We start from the raw sequence: 19,455 nt of genomic DNA on the forward strand, positions 1-19,455 counted from the left end.
CGCTCGTCTGGCTACTTCTGACCACGGGCCAACCCGCCGTTTCTAATCTGAGAGGTTAGCGGCCCTCTACGGTTAGGAGAACGTTTGAAGGCCGCCCTCAATGCTCGTTCAGCTGGGCTGTTTTTTAGCTCGGCTGAGGCGCGCGGCAATCGGCTCGGCTGAGGTGTGGCCATCGACTCGGCTGAGGCGCGACAATCGGCTCAGCTGAGGCGCGGCAATCGGCTCAGCTGAGGCGCGGCAATCGGCTCAGCTGAGGCATGGCAATCGGCTCAGCTGATACGCGGCAATCGGCTCAGCTGAGGCATGGCAATCGGCTCGGCTGAGGCGTGGCAGTGCCAATTGGCTCGGCTGAGGCGCGGCAATTGGCAATCGGCTCGGCTGAGGCGCGACAATCGGCTCAGCTGAGGCGCGACAATCGGCTCGGCTGAGGTGCAGCAATCGGCTCAGCTGAGGCGCGCAATCGGCTCAGCTGATGCGCGGCAATCGGCTCAGCTGATACGCGGCAATCGGCTCAGCTGAGGCATGGCAATCGGCTCGGCTGAGGCGCGACAATCGGCTCAGCTGAGGCGTGGCAATTGCCAATTGGCTCGGCTGAGGCGCGGCAATTGGCAATCGGCTCGGCTGAGGCGTGGCAATTGGCAATCGGCTCGGCTGAGGCGTGGCAACTGGCAATCGGCTCGGCTGAGGCACGACGATCGGCAATCGGCTCGGCTGAGGCGCGACAATCGGCAATCGGCTCGGCTGAGGCGTGGCAATTGGCAATCGGCTCGGCTGAGGCGCGACAATCGGCAATCGGCTCGGCTGAGGCGTGGCAATTGGCAATCGGCTCGGCTGAGGCGCGACAATCGGCAATCGGCTCGGCTGAGGCGTGGCAATTGGCAATCGGCTCGGCTGAGGCGTGACAATCAGCAATCGGCTCGGCTGAGGCACGACAATCGGCTCGGCTGAGGCACGACAATCGGCAATCGGCTCGGCTGAGGCGCGACAATCGGCTCAGCTGAGGCGCGACAATCGGCTCAGCTGAGGTGCGGCAATTGGCAATTGGCTCGGCTGAGGCGCGACAATCGGCTCAGCTGAGGCGTGACAATCGGCAATTGGCTCGGCTGAGGCGCGACAATCGGCTCAGCTGAGGCACGACAATTGGCAATCGGCTCGGCTGAGGCGTGACAATCGGCAATCGGCTCGGCTGAGGCGCGACAATCGGCAATCGGCTCGGCTGAGGCGCGACAATCGGCAATTGGCTCGGCTGAGGCGCGACAATCGGCAATCGGCTCGGCTGAGGCGCGACAATCCACTCGGCTGAGGCGCGACAATCGGCTCGGCTGGCGCGACAATCGGCTTCGGCTGAGGCGCGACAATCGGCTCGGCTGAGGCGCGACAATCGGCTCGGCTGAGGCGCGACAATCCACTCGGCTGTGCGAATCAGCTGAGCTAAAACAACAACAACAAGGTAATGTAGGCGAGGTAAGAGCTGGAGGTGGTATTTGCCGGTTCTCGAACTATTCAAAATTACCGGTACTCCAGAACTGGTCCGAACCAGCTGAATGCCCACGTCTGGGCCTCTTCTTCACCTCTGTGGATTTTTTGGCTCTAGGTGGGCAGCAGATTCAATGCTTCCCTTGGACCCTCCTAACTTCAGCCCTCTTCTGCCTCCTCCTCTTTCTCCTCCTTCTCTTCCTTTTCCTCTTCTCCTCCTCTTTCTCCTCTTTCTCTTTCTCCTCCTCTTTTTCTTACTCTTTCTCCTTCTTTTCTTCCTCTTTCCTCCTCGTCCTTTCTCCTCCTCCTATTCCTCTTTCTCCTCTTTCTCTTTCTCCTCCTTCTCTTCCTTTTTCTCCTCCTCCTCTTCCTTTTTCTCCTCCTCTTTCTCCTCCTTCTCTTTCTTCTCCTCCTCTTTCTCCTCTTTCTCCTCCTTCTCTTCCTCTTTCTCCTTCTCTTCCTCTTTCTCCTCCTCTTTCTTCTCCTCCTCTTTCTCCTCCTCCTTCTCTTCCTTTTTCTCTTCCTCCTCCTTTCTACTCCTTCTCTTCCTCCTTCTCTTTCTTCTCCTCCTTTCTCCTCTTTCTCCTCCTTCTCTTTCTCCTCCTCCTTCTCTTCCTTTCTCCTCCTCTTTCTCCTCCTTCTCTTTCTTTTCCTCCTCTTTCTTCTCCTCCTCTTTCTCCTCCTCCTTCTCTTCCTCTTTCTCTTCCTCCTCCTTTCTACTCCTTCTCTTCCTCTTTCTCCTCCTTCTCTTTCTTCTCCTCCTCTTTCTCCTCTTTCTCCTCCTTCTCTTTCTCCTCCTCCTTCTCCTCCTCCTTCTCTTCCTCTTTCTCCTCCTCTTTCTCCTCCTTCTCTTTCTTCTCCTCCTCCTTCTCTTCCTTTTTCTCTTCCTCCTCCTTTCTACTCCTTCCTCTTTCTCCTCCTTCTCTTCCTCTTTCTCCTCCTCCTCCTCTTTCTCCTCCTCTTCCTCCTCTTCCTCCTCTTTCTCCTCCTTCTCTTCCTCTTTCTCCTCCTCCTCCTCTTTCTCCTCCTTCTCTTCCTCTTTCTCCTCCTTCTCTTCCTTTCTCCTCCTTCCCTTCCTCTCTCTCCTCCTCCTCTTCCTTTCTCCTCCTCTTCCTCCTCCTCCTCTTTCTCCTCCTTCTCCTCCTCTTCCTTTCTCCTCCTTCTCTTCCTTTCTTCTCCTTCTCCTCCTCTTTCTCCTCCTTCTCTTCCTCTTCTCCTCCTCTTTCTTCTCCTCCTCTTTCTCCTCCTCCTTCTCTTCCTTTTTCTCTTCCTCCTCCTTTCTACTGCTTCTCTTCCTCTTTCTCCTCCTTCTCTTTCGTCTCCTCCTCTTTCTCCTCTTTCTCCTCCTTCTTTTCTCCTCCTCCTTCTCTTCCTTTTCTCCTCCTCTTTCTCCTCCTTCTCTTTCTTCTCCTCCTCTTTCTCCTCTTTCTTCTCCTTCTCTTCCTCTTTCTCCTCTCTCTTCCTCTTTCTCCTCCTCTTTCTTCTCCTCCTTCTCTTCCTTTTCTCTTCCTCCTCCTTTCTACTCCTTCTCTTCCTCCTTCTCTTTCTTCTCCTCCTTTCTCCTCTTTCTCCTCCTTCTCTTTCTCCTTCTCCTTCTCTTCCTTTCTCCTCCTCTTTCTCCTCCTTCTCTCTTCTTTTCCTCCTCTTTCTTCTCCTCCTCTTTCTCCTCCTCCTTCTCTTCCGCTTTCTCTTCCTCCTCCTTCCTACTCCTTCTCTTCCTCTTTCTCCTCCTTCTCTTTCTTCTCCTCCTCTTTCTCCTCTTTCTCCTCCTTCTCTTTCTCCTCCTCCTTCTCTTCCTCTTTCTCCTCCTCTTTCTCCTCCTTCTCTTTCTTCTCCTCCTCTTTCTCCTCCTCCTCTTTCTTCTTTCCTTTTTCTCTTCCTCCTCCTTTCTACTCCTTCCTCTTCCTCCTCCTTCTCTTCCTCTTTCTCCTCCTTCCCCTCCTCTTTCTCCTCCTTCTCCTCCTCTTTCTCCTCCTCCTCCTCTTTCTCCTCCTTCTTTTCCTCTTTCTCCTTCTCTTCCTCTTTCTACTCCTTCTCTTCCTTTCTCCTCCTCCTCCTCTTCCTCCTCCTCCTCCTCTTTCTCCTCCTTCTCCTCTTCCTTTCTCCTCCTTCTCTTTCTCCTCCTCCTTCTCTTCCTTTTCTCCTCTTTCTCCTCCTTCTCTTTCTTCTCCTCCTCTTTCTCCTCTTTCTCCTCCTCCTTCTCTCCTCCTCTTTCTCCTCCTTCTCTTTCTTCTCCTCCTCCTCTTCCTCTTTCTCCTCCTCTTTCTTCTCCTCCTCTTTCTTCTCCTCCTCTATCTCCTCCTCCTCCTCTTCCTTTTTCTCTTCCTCCTCCTTTCTACTCCTTCTCTTCCTCTTTCTCCTCCTTCTCTTTCGTCTCCTCCTTTCTCCTCTTTCTCCTCCTTCTCTTCCTCTTTCTCCTCCTTCTTTTCCTCTTTCTCCCTCCTCCTCCTCTTTGTCCTCCTTCTTTTCCTCTTTCTCCTCCTTCTCTTCCTCTTTCTCCTCCTCCTCCTCTTCCTCCTCCTCCTCTTTCTCCTCCTTCTCCTCTTCCTTTCTCCTCCTTCTCTTCCTTTCTCCTCCTTTTTCTCCTCCTTCTCTTTCTCCTCTTTCTCTTTCTCCTCCTCTTTTCTTACTCTTTCTCCTCCTTCTCTTCCTCTTCCTCCTCCTCCTTCCTCCTCCTTTCTTCTTCCTCCTCCTCCTCTTTCTCCTCCTTCTCTTCCTCTTCCTCCTCCTTCTCTTCCTCTTCCCCTCCCTCTCCAGCTCCTATCAGCATTACTAACACTTGGAGCAGGGCTCCCCAAACATGCATCCCCCCTCCCCACTTCCTTTCAGGCTGCTGGAGTTGCAACTCCGCCACCTCCTCCGTTCCCTCTCTTGCAATCCCTCCCACCGCCATCTCCCCTCTAGGACGGAGGAGAAAAACCAAAGAGCAGGCATTGCGGGGGGGATTCTGGGAGTTGCAAGCCCCCCAGCCGTTAAAGAAGGGCCGCGTTTGGAAACCTCACCCACCCCGACTTCGAGGCTGAGAAAATATTGAGAAACCCCCAAAAAGGTCACGTTTCCCCCACGACACAATCTCCTATCTGTCGGTGAACTACTTCAGCTTCAACCCCAACACCCACCGGAGCAACACAACAGATACAAACTCAGGTAAACTACTCCAAAGTGGATTGCAGAAAGTACGACTTCCGGCAACTTCGGAGTGGTCCAGGCCTGGGATGCACAACAGATACAAACTCAAGGTAAACTACTCCAAAGTGGATTGCAGAAAGTACGACTTCCGGCAACTCGGAGCGGTCAAGGGCTGGGATGCACAACAGATACAAACTCAAGGTAAACTACTCCAAAGTGGATTGCAGGAAGTACGACTTCCGGCAACTTCGGAGTGGTCAAGGGCTGGGATGCACAACAGATACACACTCAAGGTAAACTACTCCAAAGTGGATTGCAGAAAGTACGACTTCCGGCAACTTCGGAGTGGTCAAGGGCTGGGATGCACAACAGATACAAACTCAAGGTAAACTACTCCAAAGTGGATTGCAGAAAGTACGACTTCCGGCAACTTCGGAGTGGTCAAGGCCTGGGATGCACAACAGATACAAACTCAAGGTAAACTACTCCAAAGTGGATTGCAGAAAGTACGACTTCCGGCAACTTCGGGAGTGGTCAAGGCCTGGGATGCACAACAGATACAAACTCAAGGTAAACTACTCCAAAGTGGATTGCAGAAAGTACGACTTCCGGCAACTTCGGAGTGGTCAAGGCCTGGGATGCACAACAGATACAAACTCAAGGTAAACTACTCCAAAGTGGATTGCAGGAAGTACGACTTCGGGCAACTTCGGAGTGGTCAAGGCCTGGGATGCACAACAGATACAAACTCAAGGTAAACTACTCCAAAGTGGATTGCAGGAAGTACGACTTCCGCAACTTCGGAGTGGTCAAGGCCTGGGATGCACAACAGATACAAACTCAAGGTAAACTACTCCAAAGTGGATTGCAGGAAGTACGACTTCGGCAACTTCGGAGTGGTCAAGGCCTGGGATGCACAACAGATACAAACTCAAGGTAAACTACTCCAAAGTGGATTGCAGAAAGTACGACTTCGGCCACCGAGGGTCAAGGCCTGGGATGCACTACCTTACTCTGTGGTTACATCCTCAAATCCCCGCCCCCAAACACACACCTCGAACCTCAAACTAACCACGACGGACCTCACCCGATGGACAAATCAAATCAACAATCAAAATAAATAAAAAATAAATAAAAGGAAGGAAAGAAGGAAGGAAGGAGAGAAAAGGAGGGAGGGAAGGGGAGGAAGGAACGGGAAAGGAAGGAGAATAAGGAAGGAAGGAAAGAAGGAAGGAAGGAGAGAAAAGAAGGGAGGGAATGGGAGGAAGGAACAGGAAAGGAAGGAGAATAAGGAAGGAAGGAAGGAAGGAAGGAGAGAAAAGAAGGGAGGGAATGGGAGGAAGGAACAGGAAAGGAAGGAGAATAGGGAAGGGGAAGGAAGGAAGGAGGAAAAAGGAGAGAGCAGGAGGAAGGAAGGAAGGAGGGAGGGAGGGAGGAGGGAGGAAGGAAGGAAGGAAGGAAGGAAGGAGAGAAAAGAAGGGAGGGAATGGGAGGAAGGAATGGGAAAGGAAGGAGAATAAGGAAGGAAGGAAGGAAGGAAGGAAGGAAGGAAGGAGAGAAAAGAAGGGAGGGAATGGGAGGAAGGAATGGGAAAGGAAGGAGAATAAGGAAGGAAGGAAGGAAGGAAGGAAGGAAGGAAGGAAGGAAGGAGAGAAAAGAAGGGAGGGAATGGGAGGAAGGAATGGGAAAGGAAGGAGAATAAGGAAGGAAGGAAGGAAGGAAGGAGAGAAAAGAAGGGAGGGAAGGGGAGGAAGGAACGGGAAAGGAAGGAGAATAAGGAAGGAAGGAAGGAAGGAAGGAGAGAAAAGAAGGGAGGGAATGGGAGGAAGGAACAGGAAAGGAAGGAGAATAGGGAAGGGAAGGAAGGAAGGAGGAAAAAGGGAGAGAGCAGGAGGAAGGAAGGAAGGGAGGGAGGGGAGGGAGGGAGGAAGGAAGGAAGGAAGGAAGGAAGGAGAGAAAAGAAGGGAGGGAATGGGAGGAAGGAATGGGAAAGGAAGGAGAATAAGGAAGGAAGGAAGGAAGGAAGGAAGGAAGGAAGGAAGGAGAGAAAAGAAGGGAGGGAATGGGAGGAAGGAATGGGAAAGGAAGGAGAATAAGGAAAGAAGGAAGGAAGGAAGGAAGGAAGGAAGGAAGGAAGGAAGGAAGGAAGGAAGGAAGGAAGGAAGGAGAGAAAAGAAGGGAGGGAATGGGAGGAAGGAATGGGAAAGGAAGGAGAATAAGGAAGGAAGGAAGGAAGGAAGGAAGGAAGGAAGGAAGGAAGGAAGGAAGGAAGGAAGGAAGGAAGGAGAGAAAAGAAGGGAGGGAATGGGAGGAAGGAACGGGAAAGGAAGGAGAATAGGGAAGGGAAAGGAAGGAAGGAGGAAAAAGGGAGAGAGCAGGAGGAAGGAAGGAAGGGAGGAGGGAGGGAGGGAGGAAGGAAGGAAGGAAGGAGAGAAAAGAAGGGAAGGAAGGGGAGGAAGGAACGGGAAAGGAAGGAGAATAAGGAAGGAAGGAAAGAAGGAAGGAAGGAAGGAAGGAAGGAAGGAAGGAAGGAAGGAAGGAAGGAAGGAAGGAAGGAAGGAGAGAGAAAAGAAGGGAGGGAATGGGAGGAAGGAACGGGAAAGGAAGGAGAATAGGGAAGGGAAAGGAAGGAAGGAGGAAAAAGGGAGAGAGCAGGAGGAAGGAAGGAAGGGAGGGAGGGAGGGAGGGAGGAAGGAAGGAAGGAAGGAGAGAAAAGAAGGGAGGGAATGGGAGGAAGGAACAGGAAAGGAAGGAGAATAGGGAAGGGGAAGGAAGGAAGCAAGGAGAAAAAAGGGAGAGAGCAGGAGGAAGGAAGGAAGGAAAGAAGGAAGGAGAGAAAAGAAGGGAGGGAAGGGGAGGAAGGAATGGGAAAGGAAGGAGAATAAGGAAGGAAGGAAGGAAGGAAGGAAGGAAGGAAGGAAGGAAGGAAGGAAGGAAGGAAGGAAGGAAGGAAGGAAGGAGAGAAAAGAAGGGAGGGAATGGGAGGAAGGAATGGGAAAGGAAGGAGAATAAGGAAGGAAGGAAGGAAGGAAGGAAGGAAGGAAGGAAGGAAGGAAGGAAGGAAGGAAGGAAGGAAGGAAGGAGAGAAAAGAAGGGAGGGAATGGGAGGAAGGAACAGGAAAGGAAGGAGAATAGGGAAGGGAAAGGAAGGAAGGAAGGACAGGAAGGAAGGAAGGAGGGAGGGAAGGAAGGACAGGAAGGAAGGAGAGAAAAGAAGGGAGGGAATGGGAGGAAGGAATGGGAAAGGAAGGAGAATAAGGAAGGAAGGAAGGAAGGAGAGAAAAGAAGGGAGGGAATGGGAGGAAGGAATGGGAAAGGAAGGAGAATAAGGAAGGAAGGAAGGAAGGAAGGAAGGAAGGAAGGAGAGAAAAGAAGGGAGGGAATGGGAGGAAGGAACAGGAAAGGAAGGAGAATAGGGAAGGGAAAGGAAGGAAGGAGGAAAAAGGGAGAGAGCAGGAGGAAGGGAGGGAGGAGGGAGGAAGGAAGGAAGGAACGGAAGGAAGGAGAGAAAGAAGGGAGGGAATGGGAGGAAGGAACAGGGAAAGGAAGGAGAATAAGGAAGGAAGGAAGGAAGGAAGGAGAGAAAAGAAGGGAGGGAAGGGGAGGAAGGAACGGGAAAGGAAGGAGAATAAGGAAGGAAGGAAGGAAGGAGAGAAAAGAAGGGAGGGAAGGGGAGGAAGGAACGGGAAAGGAAGGAGAATAGGGAAGGGAAATGAAGGAAGGAGGAAAAAGGGAGAGAGCAGGAGGAAGGAAGGAAGGGAGGGAGGAAGGGAGGAAGGAAGGAAGGAGAGAAAAGAAGGGAGGGAAGGGGAGGAAGGAACGGGAAAGGAAGGAGAATAAGGAAGGAAGGAAGGAAGGAAGGAGAGAAAATAAGGGAGGGAAAGGGAGGAAGGAACGGGAAAGGAAGGAGAATAAGGAAGGAAGGAAGGAAGGAAGGAAGGAGAGAAAAGAAGGGAGGGAATGGGAGGAAGGAACAGGAAAGGAAGGAGAATAGGGAAGGGAAAGGAAGGAAGGAGGAAAAAGGGAGAGAGCAGGAGGAAGGAAGGAAGGGAGGGAGGAAGGGAGGAAGGAAGGAAGGAGGGAGGGAGGGAGGGAGAAAAGGGAGGGAGGAAGAGAGGAGGAAGGGGAGAGGAAGGGAAGGATAAGGAAGGAAGGAAGGAGGGATGGAGGGAGGGAATGGGAGGAAGGAACAGGAAAGGAAGGAGAATAGGGAAGGGAAAGGAAGGAAGGAGGAAAAAGGGAGAGAGCAGGAGGAAGGAAGGGAGGGAGGGAGGGAGGGAGGAAGGAACGGAAGGAAGGAGAGAAAAGAAGGGAGGGAAGGGGAGGAAGGAACGGGAAAGGAAGGAGAATAGGGAAGGGGAAGGAAGGAAGCAAGGAGGAAAAAGGGAGAGAGCAGGAGGAAGGAAGGAAGGAAGGAAGGAAGGAAGGAAGGAAGGAAGGAAGGAGAGAAAGGAAAGGGAGAGAATATCCTTTCCTAAGAGGTGTGTAAGGGGTGTGTGCATAAGGGCACCATCGTGCCTACCTGTCCTGTTGTCCCCATTGATTTGTACCTCTTTCCTGTAGTCTTACTCATGTTTATACTTACGCCTATTATCTTGTGAGCGATGGACAAATCTAATCAATATAAATAAATAAATAAAAATAAAAGGAAGGAAAGAAGGAAGGAGAGAAAAGAAGGAAGGAAGGAAGGAAGGAAGGAGGAAAAAGGGAGAGAGCAGGAGGAAGGGAAGGAAGGAAGGAAGGAAGGAAGGTAGGAAGGAAGGAAGGAAGGAAAGGAAAGGAAGGGAGAGAGAATTCCCCACTCCCTAAGAGGTGTGTAAGGGGTGTGCATAAGGCGCACCACCGTGCCTACCTGTCCTATGGTCCCCATGGATTCCTACCCATTTCCTGCATTCTTACTCACGTTGACACTCTTATCTCTTCTCTCGTAAGCGATGGACAAACCCAAAATCAAAATCAATAAAAAATAAGTCGATAAACAACCGCCGATCTCGCTCCGGGGAAGGGGAGAAAAAACACCGCCAAGTTTCCCAAATCTTTCCGACCGCCAGCAGGATGGAAGCTGAAGGACCTCAGGGGTGTGTGCTTGTGTGTGTGTGTGTGTGTGTGTGTGAGCCATCCCAGAGCCAAAAGAACCCACTTCCTGGTTCCGGAGATCGAAACGGAGCCGCGACGGCAACAGGGACCCCAAAACAAACCCAAAAAAAAAAAAAAAGCGACATCGGGAGGAGGAGGAGGAGGGAAGGACTCACCTTGTACTGACTGAGGGGTACTTCTCCAGCAAGTACTGTCGCAGCCACACACCTTGAGCAGTACTTGCCCTGGTACTCCTGCACGCAGAGGCGGAGCTGCTCGGGCGAGAGGTGCATGCTCCGGGTTTTTTTCCGGATGGCCTCGGCGATCACCTGCTCCGGCAGAGTGTCGTGGGGCGTCTTGAGGGTGTATTTCTGTTTGTCGTTGTTTGGGGACACAATAACCCATATGGTCACTATGATCCGACCTTTAGGAAAAAGGGGTTGGGGGTTGGGGGAAAAGCAGGACAAGCACAACGGTCACTCGGGTGTGTCCGAGGGCGGTGGAGGGGGGGAGGGGGGAGAAAGGCTAAGCTGGAGAAAATAAAATCGACGGGAAGGGGAGCGTCGTGCCCTCGTTGGAGGGGGGGGAGGCCGAGCGGCGGAGTGGGAGTGGGGCTCTAGAAAGGCACTCAGAGGAAGACCCAGGACCACCCCCTCTTCATCCTAGAGAGGAACGGAGAAGGGAGCAACACGAGTGGCTGGCTTACGGGGAGGAAAGGGCCCTGATTCCCTTTCGTGAGTTGCAGCTGGGAGAACGTGATATCAGTGAGATGTTTGCACACAGCTCCTGGCTTGGAAGCAAAGCAGGCCTTATCTTGGTCGAGGCTTATCTGGGTTTATTTTGGGGGCGTCTTCCCAACTGCGTTATCTTGGGGAAATCTGCCATTTATCATCCTGGCTTGCCGTGTTCAATGACTCCATTGTGGTTTGTGTTGGTTTTTTTTTTAAATTTCTTTCTTTTTAATTGTTTTTAATTTCGGGCTGCATTTATACTCTCTTCGTCAACTGTTTTTTTGGGGGTGGGATGAGTTGGATCTCCAGCTGAGGATAATTGGACGTCGGGGCCCAAATTAGAGGCATTAAAGGGCATTTATTCTACTTTTGCGACAGTGTTATTTTTGTGTCACACACACACACACACACACACACACACCGGTCATCACAGGAATTGGGACATGGGTTTGGGGTTCATGCGGCAAACCGCAGCTCTGGGGTTGTGAAGATCGTACGCTGCCCAGAGTTACCCCGGCCTGTGGTCAAGGCAAGTAGGCAGGCAATCGGAGGAGGAAGAGATTACAAGAGAGTAAACAGGCTACAGCGGAGAGATGGCAGAGGAAGGGATTGCAAGAGAGTAAACAGGCTACAGAGGAGAGATGGCGGAGGAAGGGATTGCAAGAGAGTAAACAGGCTACAGCGGAGAGATGGCGGAGAAAGGGATTGCAAGAGAGAAAACGGCTACAGCGGAGAGATGGCGGAGGAAGGGATTGCAAGAGAGTAAACAGGCTACAGCGGAGAGAGGGCGGAGGAAGGGATTGCAAGAGAGTAAACAGGCTACAGCGGAGAGATGGCGGAAGAAGGGATTGCAAGAGAGTAAACAGGCTACAGCGGAGAGATGGCGGAGGAAGGGATTAAAAGAGAGTTAAACAGGCTACAGCGGAGAGATGGCAGAGGAAGGGATTGCAAAGAGTAAACAGGCTACAGCGGAGAGATGGCGGAAGAAGGGATTGCAAAGAGAGTAAACAGGCTACAGCGGAGAGATGGCGGAGGAAGGGATTAAAAGAGAGTTAAACAGGCTACAGCGGAGAGATGGCAGAGGAAGGGATTGCAAGAGAGTAAACAGGCTAGAGCGGAGAGAGGGCAGAGGAAGGATGGCAAGAGAGTAAACAGGCCACAGCGGAGAGATGGCAGAGGAAGGGATTGCAAGAGAATAAACAGGCTACAGCGGAGAGATGGCAGAGGAAGGGATTAAAAGAGAGTAAACAGGCTACAGAGGAGAGAGGGCAGAGGAAGGGATTGCAAGAGAGTAAACAGGCTACAGAGGAGAGAGGGCAGAGGAAGGGATTGCAAGAGAGTAAACAGGATACAGCGGAGAGATGGCAGAGGAAGGGGATTGCAAAGAGAGTAAACAGGATACAGAGGAGAGATGGCGGAGGAAGGGATTAAAAGAGAGTAAACAGGCCACAGAGGAGAGATGGTAGAGGAAGGGATTAAAAGAGAGTAAACAGACTACAGCGGAGAGATGGCAGAGGAAGGGATTGCAAGAGAGTAAACAGACTACAGAGGAGAGATGGCAGAGGAAGGGATTGCAAGAGAGTAAACAGGCTACAGCGGAGAGATGGCAGAGGAAGGGATTGCAAGAGAGTAAACAGGCTACAGAGGAGAGATGGCGGAGGAAGGGATTGCAAGAGAGTAAACAGGCTACAAGCGAGAGATGGCGGAGAAAGGGATTGCAGAGAGAAAACCGGCTACAGCGGAGAGATGGCGGAGGAAGGATTGCAAGAGAGTAAACAGGCTACAGCGGAGAGAGGGCGGAGGAAGGGATTGCAAGAGAGTAAACAGGCTACAGCGGAGAGATGGCGGAAGAAGGGATTGCAAGAGAGTAAACAGGCTACAGCGGAGAGATGGCGGAGGAAGGGATTAAAAAGAGAGTTAAACAGGCTACAGCGGAGAGATGGCAGAGGAAGGGATTGCAAGAGAGTAAACAGGCTACAGCGGAGAGATGGCGGAAGAAGGGATTGCAAGAGAGTAAACAGGCTAGAGCGGAGAGATGGCGGAGGAAGGGATTAAAGAGAGTTAAACAGGCTACAAGCGGAGAGATGGCAGAGGAAGGGATTGCAAGAGAGTAAACAGGCTAGAGCGGAGAGAGGGCAGAGGAAGGATGGCAAGAGAGTAAACAGGCCACAGCGGAGAGATGGCAGAGGAAGGGATTGCAAGAGAATAAACAGGCTACAGCGGAGAGATGGCGGAGGAAGGGATTGCAAGAGAGTAAACAGGCTAGAGCGGAGAGAGGGCAGAGGAAGGGATGGCAAGAGAGTAAACAGGCCACAGCGGAGAGATGGCAGAGGAAGGGATTGCAAGAGAGTAAACAGGCTAGAGCGGAGAGAGGGCAGAGGAAGGGATGGCAAGAGAGTAAACAGGCCACAGCGGAGAGATGGCAGAGGAAGGGATTGCAAGAGAATAAACAGGCTACAGCGGAGAGATGGCGGAGGAAGGATTAAAAGAGAGTTAAACAGGCCACAGCGGAGAGATGGCGGAGGAAGGGATTGCAGAGAGTAAACAGGCTACAGAGAGAGAGATGGCGGAGGAAGGGATTGCAAGAGAGTAAACAGGCTACAGCGGAGAGGGCGGAGGAAGGGATTGCAAGAGAGTAAACAGGCTACAGCGGAGAGATGGCGGAGGAAGGGATTGCAAGAGAGTAAACAGGCTACAGCGGAGAGATGGCGGAGGAAGGGATTAAAAGAGAGTTAAACAGGCTACAGCGGAGAGATGGCAGAGGAAGGGATTGCAAGAGAGTAAACAGGCTACAGCGGAGAGATGGCGGAAGAAGGGATTGCAAGAGAGTAAACAGGCTACAGCGGAGAGATGGCGGAGGAAGGGATTAAAAGAGAGTTAAACAGGCTACAGCGGAGAGATGGCAGAGGAAGGGATTGCAAGAGAGTAAACAGGCTAGAGCGGAGAGAGGGCAGAGGAAGGGATGGCAAGAGAGTAAACAGGCCACAGCGGAGAGATGGCAGAGGAAGGGATTGCAAGAGAATAAACAGGCTACAGCGGAGAGATGGCGGAGGAAGGGATTGCAAGAGAGTAAACAGGCTACAGAGGAGAGAGGCAGAGGAAGGATTGCAAGAGAGTAAACAGGCTACAGAGGAGAGAGGGCAGAGGAAGGGATTGCAAGAGAGTAAACAGGATACAGCGGAGAGATGGCAGAGGAAGGGATTGCAAGAGAGTAAACAGGATACAGAGGAGAGATGGCGGAGGAAGGGATTAAAAGAGAGTAAACAGGCCACAGAGGAGAGATGGTAGAGGAAGGGATTAAAAGAGAGTAAACAGGCTACAGCGGAGAGATGGCAGAGGAAGGGATTGCAAGAGAGTAAACAGGCTACAGAGGAGAGATGGCAGAGGAAGGGATTGCAAGAGAGTAAACAGGCTACAGCGGAGAGATGGCAGAGGAAGGGATTGCAAGAGAGTAAACAGGCTACAGAGGAGAGATGGCGGAGGAAGGGATTGCAAGAGAGTAAACAGGCTACAGCGGAGAGATGGCGGAGAAAGGATTGCAAGAGAGAAAAGGGATTGCGGAGGAAGAGAGTAAACAGGCTACAGCGGAGAGATGGCGGAGGAAGGGATTGCAAGAGAGTAAACACACTGAAAAAGTGGCTTATGCCCGTTTCTCACTTCTTTTCAGCCGAAAGGGACCGAGGTCCGTTCCCAAACTTCTTTGCACACTTAAAAAAATGACAGGTCTTTTCACACCTATTTTCACACTGAAAAAGTGGCTTATGCCGTTCTCACTTCTTTTCAGCGAAAAGGGACCAGGTCCGTTTCCCAAACTTCTTTGCACACTTAAAAAAAATGACAGGTCTTTTTCACACCTATTTTCACACTGAAAAAAGTGAAACTTATGCCCGTTTCTCACTTCTTTTCAGCGAAAAGGGACCGAGGTCCGTTTCCCAAACTTCTTTGCACACTTAAAAAAATGACAGGTCTTTTCACACCTATTTTCACACTGAAAAAAGTGAAAGCTTATGCCCGTTTCTCACTTCTTTTCAGTGAAAAGTGACTGAGGTCCGTTCCCAAACTTATTTGCACACTTTAAAAAAATCATGCCTTTTCACACCTATTTTCACACTGAAAAAAGTGGCTTCTGCCCGTTTTTCACTTTTTTTCAGTGAAAAGGGACCGAGGTCCGTTCCCAAACTTATTTGCCCACTTAAAAAAAAATGACGTGCCTTTTTCACACCTATTTTCACACTGAAAAAGGGGCTTCTGCCCGTTCTCACTTCTTTTCAGTGAAAAGGACCGAGGTCCGTTCCCAAACTTATTTGCACACTTTAAAAAAATGACGTGCCTTTTTCACACCTATTTTCACACTGAAAAAGCGGCTTAGGCCCGTTCTCACTTTTTTTCAGTGAAAAGGGACCGAGGTCCGTTCCGCAAACTTCTTTGCACGCTTAAAAAAAATGACGTCTTTTTCACACCTATTTTCACACCTATTTTCACCCTGAAAAAGCAACTTAAGGTCAATAAGGGACTTAGGTTTCTTTCGGGCCACGATCCGCTCGCTGTCTTACTCTGCTTCGCCCAGGTGGCTTCCCGGGGGCAGGGGAGAGCTCACGCCCACCCACTCAACTGGCCACGCCCAACCGGCCACGCCCACCTGGCCACGCCCACCTTTGACCGGTCGTAAAAATATATTTGCCTCCCAGCCCCTGGCACGCCTTCCCTTCTCCTCCCCTGCTGGCCCCCCTTCCCGGTGGTCCCGGGCCCCGAACTGACCGATCTCGCGGTTGAGGATCTTCTCCTCCCGGTTACCGACGGGCTCCACGACCTTCAGGATTGGCTGGAAGAGGCGCAGATCGCAAAGACGGCGGGACTCATCGAAGAATTCCTCCCGCTCGGCTTCTTGGGTCACGCCCGACGAAGATGTAGGACGATTCCTCCTGCGGTGGGGCGGGGGGAGGACAAAACCACGGGAGAAGGGGTGGGAGTGAGGGTGTGTGCTAAAGGAGCCCACAGAAGGACCCTCCTCCCCCCCCTTTCTCTTCCCATCCGGGTCGTCCTGGACTTACGACGGTTTCATTTGAAGTTACAACAGCCCTGAAAAATGGGGACTGAGGACCCGTTTTTTTCACCCTTACAACCGTTTTCTCACCTTTACAACGGTTTGTTCACCCTTACGACCCTTTTTTTCACCCTTACGACCGTTTTTTCACCCTTATGACTTGTTTTTTTACCCTTACGGATGTTTTTTCACCCTGACGACCCGTTTTTTCCCACTCTTATGACTTTTTTTTCACCCTTACAACCCATTTTTTTCACTCCTATCTTTTTTCACCCTTACGACCCATTTTTTTCACCCTTATGACCTGTTTTTTTTTTTACCCTTACGGACGTATTTTCACCCTTGCGACCGTTTTTTTCACCCTTACGACCCGTTTTTTTTTCATTCTTATGACTTTTTGGCATCCTTACAATCCATTTTTTCACTCCTATGTTTTTTTCACCCTTACGACCCATTTTTTTCACCCTTACGACCGTTTTTCACCCTTATGACCTGTTTTTTTACTCTTACGGATGTTTTTTCACCCTTACAACCCATTTTTCACCCTACAACCGTTTTTCACTCTCTACGACTGTTTTTCACTTATGGCTGTTTTTTCACCCTTACGACCCATTTTTTCGCCCCTACCTTTTTTTCACTTCTACGACCGTTTTTTCACTCTTATGACTTTTTTTTCACCCTTACGACCCATTTTTTTTCGCCCCTACCTTTTTTTTCACTTCTACGACCGTTTTTTCACTCTTATGACTTTTTTTTCATTCTTACGACCTGCTTGTTCACTCCCGCGACTATTTTCTCACCCCCTGTAACCATTTTTCACTTCTACGACCGTGTTTTCACCCTTGCGACCGTTTTTCACTCTGACTGTTTTTTTCACCCTTATGACCTGTTTTTTCACCTCCTGTGACCATTTTTCACTTCTACAACCGTTTTTCACCCTTATGACCCATTTTTTCACTCTGACGGCTGTTTTTTCACCTTCTGTGACCATTTTTCACTTGTACGACCATTTTTTTCACTCTTATGACCATTTTTTTCACCCTTACGACCCATTCTTTCACACCTATGACTGTTTTTTCATGCTTACGACTGGTTTTTACACTTATGGAAGTTTTTCACCCTTATGACCCATTTTTTCGCCTCCCATGACCATTTTTCACTTTGCGACCATTTTTTTTCACCTCCTGTGACCATTTTTCACTTCTACGACCGTTTTTTCACCCTTATGACCCGTTTTTTCACTCCGACGCCTGCGTTTTTCTCACCTCCTGTGACCATTTTCACTTCGACGACCGTTTTTCACCCCACGACCCATTTTTATCACTCCGATGACCGTTTTTCACCTCCTGTGACCATTTTTCACTTCTACAACTGTTTTGTCACCCTTACGACCCGTTTTTTCACTCCGACGCCCGTTTTTCACTTCCGGTGACCATTTTTCACTTCTACGACCGTTTTTCACTCTTATGACCATTTTTTTTCACCCTTACGACCCTTCTTTCACCCCGATGACTGTTTTTTCATGCTTACAATGGTTTTTTTCACCCTTATGGAAGTTTTTTCACCCTTTCGCGACCCCTTTTTTTTCTCCCTCCCTCCCTCCTTCTGGCTCATCGGCCAGGTGCGTCTCACCTGCAGCAGGTGGAAGAGTGGGTACTTCCTGGCCTCCTTGAAGAGGTCCTGCTTGATGCCCCGCAGGGTGGCTTCCCGCAGGCACTCCAGAGTGACCACCATCCCGTTGGGCAGGCAGCAGTCCACCATGATCCGGGGGCATGAGGTGCAGACCCCATAGCTCCCCCGAGGAAGGCCGGGCGGCATGGCCACTGGCGGGAGGAGGGTCTCGGCACCTTGACAGCAGTGGCAGCTGGCGGTTAAAGCATCCTGGCTCACCTGGAGAGAGGCGGGGGAGGGGAGGAGGAGGAGGAGGAGGAGGAGGAGGAAGAGAGAAGGAAAGAGCAGTTGCAGCAGCTACAGGCTGCAAGGTGATGGCCCCTCCCTTAAGGGATAAAAGCCAGCCTGAGAGACCGGAGTTCTTTGCAGGAAGCAAGGAAGTTCTTGCCCTTCAAGCCTTGTGGAAGACTCAGGAGTTTTATCCCGTAAGGGATAAAGCCAGCCTGAGAGACCGGAGTTCTTTGCAGGAAGCAAAGAAGTTCTCGCCCTTCAAGCCTTGTGGAAGACTCAGAGTTTTATCCGTAAGGGATAAAAGCCAGCCTGAGAAGACCGGAGTTCTTTGCAGGAAGCAAAGAAGTTCTATGTCCTTCAAGCCTTGTGGAAGACTGGAGTTTATCCAGTAAGGGATAAAAGCCAGCCTGAGAGACCGGAGTTCTTTGCAGGAAGCAACGACGTTCTATGCCCTTCGAGCCTTGTGGAAGACTCGGGAGTTTTATCTCGTAAGGGGATAAAAGTCAGCCTGAGAGACGGAGTTCTTTGCAGGAAGCAAAGAAGTTCTCGCCCTTCAAGCCTTGTGGAAGACTCAGGAGTTTTATCCCATAAGGGATAAAAGCCAGCCTGAGAGACCGGAGTTCTTTGCAGGAAGCAAAGAAGTTCTCGCCCTTCAAGCCTTGTGGAAGACTCAGGAGTTTTATCCCGTAAGGGATAAAAGCCAGCCTGAGAGACCGGAGTTCTTTGCAGGAAGCAGGAGGGTCTGATGAAGCCCATCGGGGCTCGCTTGCTGCGCCCAAACCGTGGCTTATGCCAAAGGCGGGTTGGGTCAAATGCAGGGGTTGGGGGTGGCCAGACCCATTCTCCCCTGCCCCGTGCTGACTTTTAGAGAGGGCGGGGCAAGGCGAGAATGCCATGTCGGCCTTGAACCCCAAAGAGGTAGAAGAGGAAGAGGAGAAGGTGGAGGAAGAAAGGTGGAAGAAGAGGAAGAGGAAAGGAAAGGAGGAAGAAGGTGGAGGAAGAGGAAAGGGAAGAGGAGGAAGAGGAAGAAGGAAGAGGAGGGGAAAGGAAGAGGAGGAAGAGGAAGAAGGAAAGGAAAGAGGAGAAGAAGGTGGAGGAAGAGGAAAGAGGAAGAGGAGGAAGAGGAAGAAGAGGGGGAAAGGGAGGAGGAAGAGGAAGAGGAAAGGAAAGAGGAAGAAGGTGGAGGAAGAGGAAAGGGAAGGAGGAGGAAGAGGAAGAGGAAGAGAGAAGGAAGAAGGAGGAAGAGGAAGAAGAAGAGGGGAGGAGGAGGAGGAAGAGGAAGGGGAAAAGGAAAGGAAGAAGAGGAAGAAGAAGAGGGGAAAGGAGGAAGGAGGAAGAAGAAGAGGAAAGGAAAGGAAGAAGGTGGAAGAAGAGGAAAGGGAAGAGGAGGAAGAGGAAGAGGAAAGGAAAGAGGAAGAAGGTGGAGGAAGAGGAAAGGGAAGAGGAGGAAGAGGAAGAGGAAGAGGGGAAGGAAGAGGAGGAAGAGGAAGAGGAAGGAAAGAGGAAGAAGGTGGAGGAAGAGAGGAAAGGAAGAGGAGGAAGAAGGAAGAAGAAGAGGGGGAAAGGAAGAAGAGGAAGAGGAAAGAAAGGAAGGAAGGAAGAGGAAGAAGAGGGGAAGGAAGGGAGGAAGAGGAAGAGGAAAGGAAAGAGGAAGAGAGGAAGAAGAAGAGGGAAAGGAAGAGGAGGAAGGAAGAGGAAGGAGGAGGAAAGGAAGAGGAGGAGGAAGAAGAAGAGGGGAAAGGAAGAGAGGAAGAGGAAGAGGAAAGGAAAGAGGAAAGAGGAAAGAAGAAGAGGGGAGAGGAAGAGGAAGGAAGGGGGAAGGAAGAGGAGGAAGGAAGAGAAGAAGAGGGAGAGGAAAGAAAAAGAAGAAGGGAAAGAAGGGAGGAAGAAGGAAGAGGAAAGGAAGAGGAGGAAGAGGAGGGGGAAGGAAGGAAGAGGAAGGAAAAGGAAGAGAAGAAGAGGAAGAGGAGGAAGGGAAGAGGAGGAAGAGGAAGAGGAGGGGAAAGGAAGAGGGAGGAAGAGGAAAGGAGAGAGGAGGAAGGGAGGAAGAGAGGGAGGAGGAGGAGGCCGGGGGTCCATGGGGCAGGGGAGGAGGGG

General features: G+C 51.0%; 1 protein-coding gene across 1 annotated transcript in view; it reads right to left on the reverse strand.

The window, feature by feature from the left end:
- LOC113431222 (phosphatidylinositol 4,5-bisphosphate 3-kinase catalytic subunit alpha isoform-like) overlaps positions 1–18,254 on the reverse strand; it is a 69,891-nt gene extending 51,637 nt beyond the window's left edge. Inside the window, 6 exon segments of the mRNA XM_087947235.1 lie at positions 9,858–10,105; positions 15,171–15,309; positions 15,311–15,334; positions 17,089–17,221; positions 17,223–17,303; positions 18,196–18,254. Coding sequence (XP_087803361.1) covers positions 9,858–10,105; positions 15,171–15,309; positions 15,311–15,334; positions 17,089–17,221; positions 17,223–17,303; positions 18,196–18,254 — 684 coding nt within the window.
- Between the last annotated feature and the right edge of the window lie 1,201 nt (positions 18,255–19,455).

The sequence above is a fragment of the Notechis scutatus genome, chromosome Z (genome assembly GCF_049901735.1).
Source record: "Notechis scutatus isolate UNSWTSFEM ecotype Mainland chromosome Z, rNotScu1.2, whole genome shotgun sequence".
NCBI lineage: Eukaryota > Metazoa > Chordata > Lepidosauria > Squamata > Elapidae > Notechis > Notechis scutatus.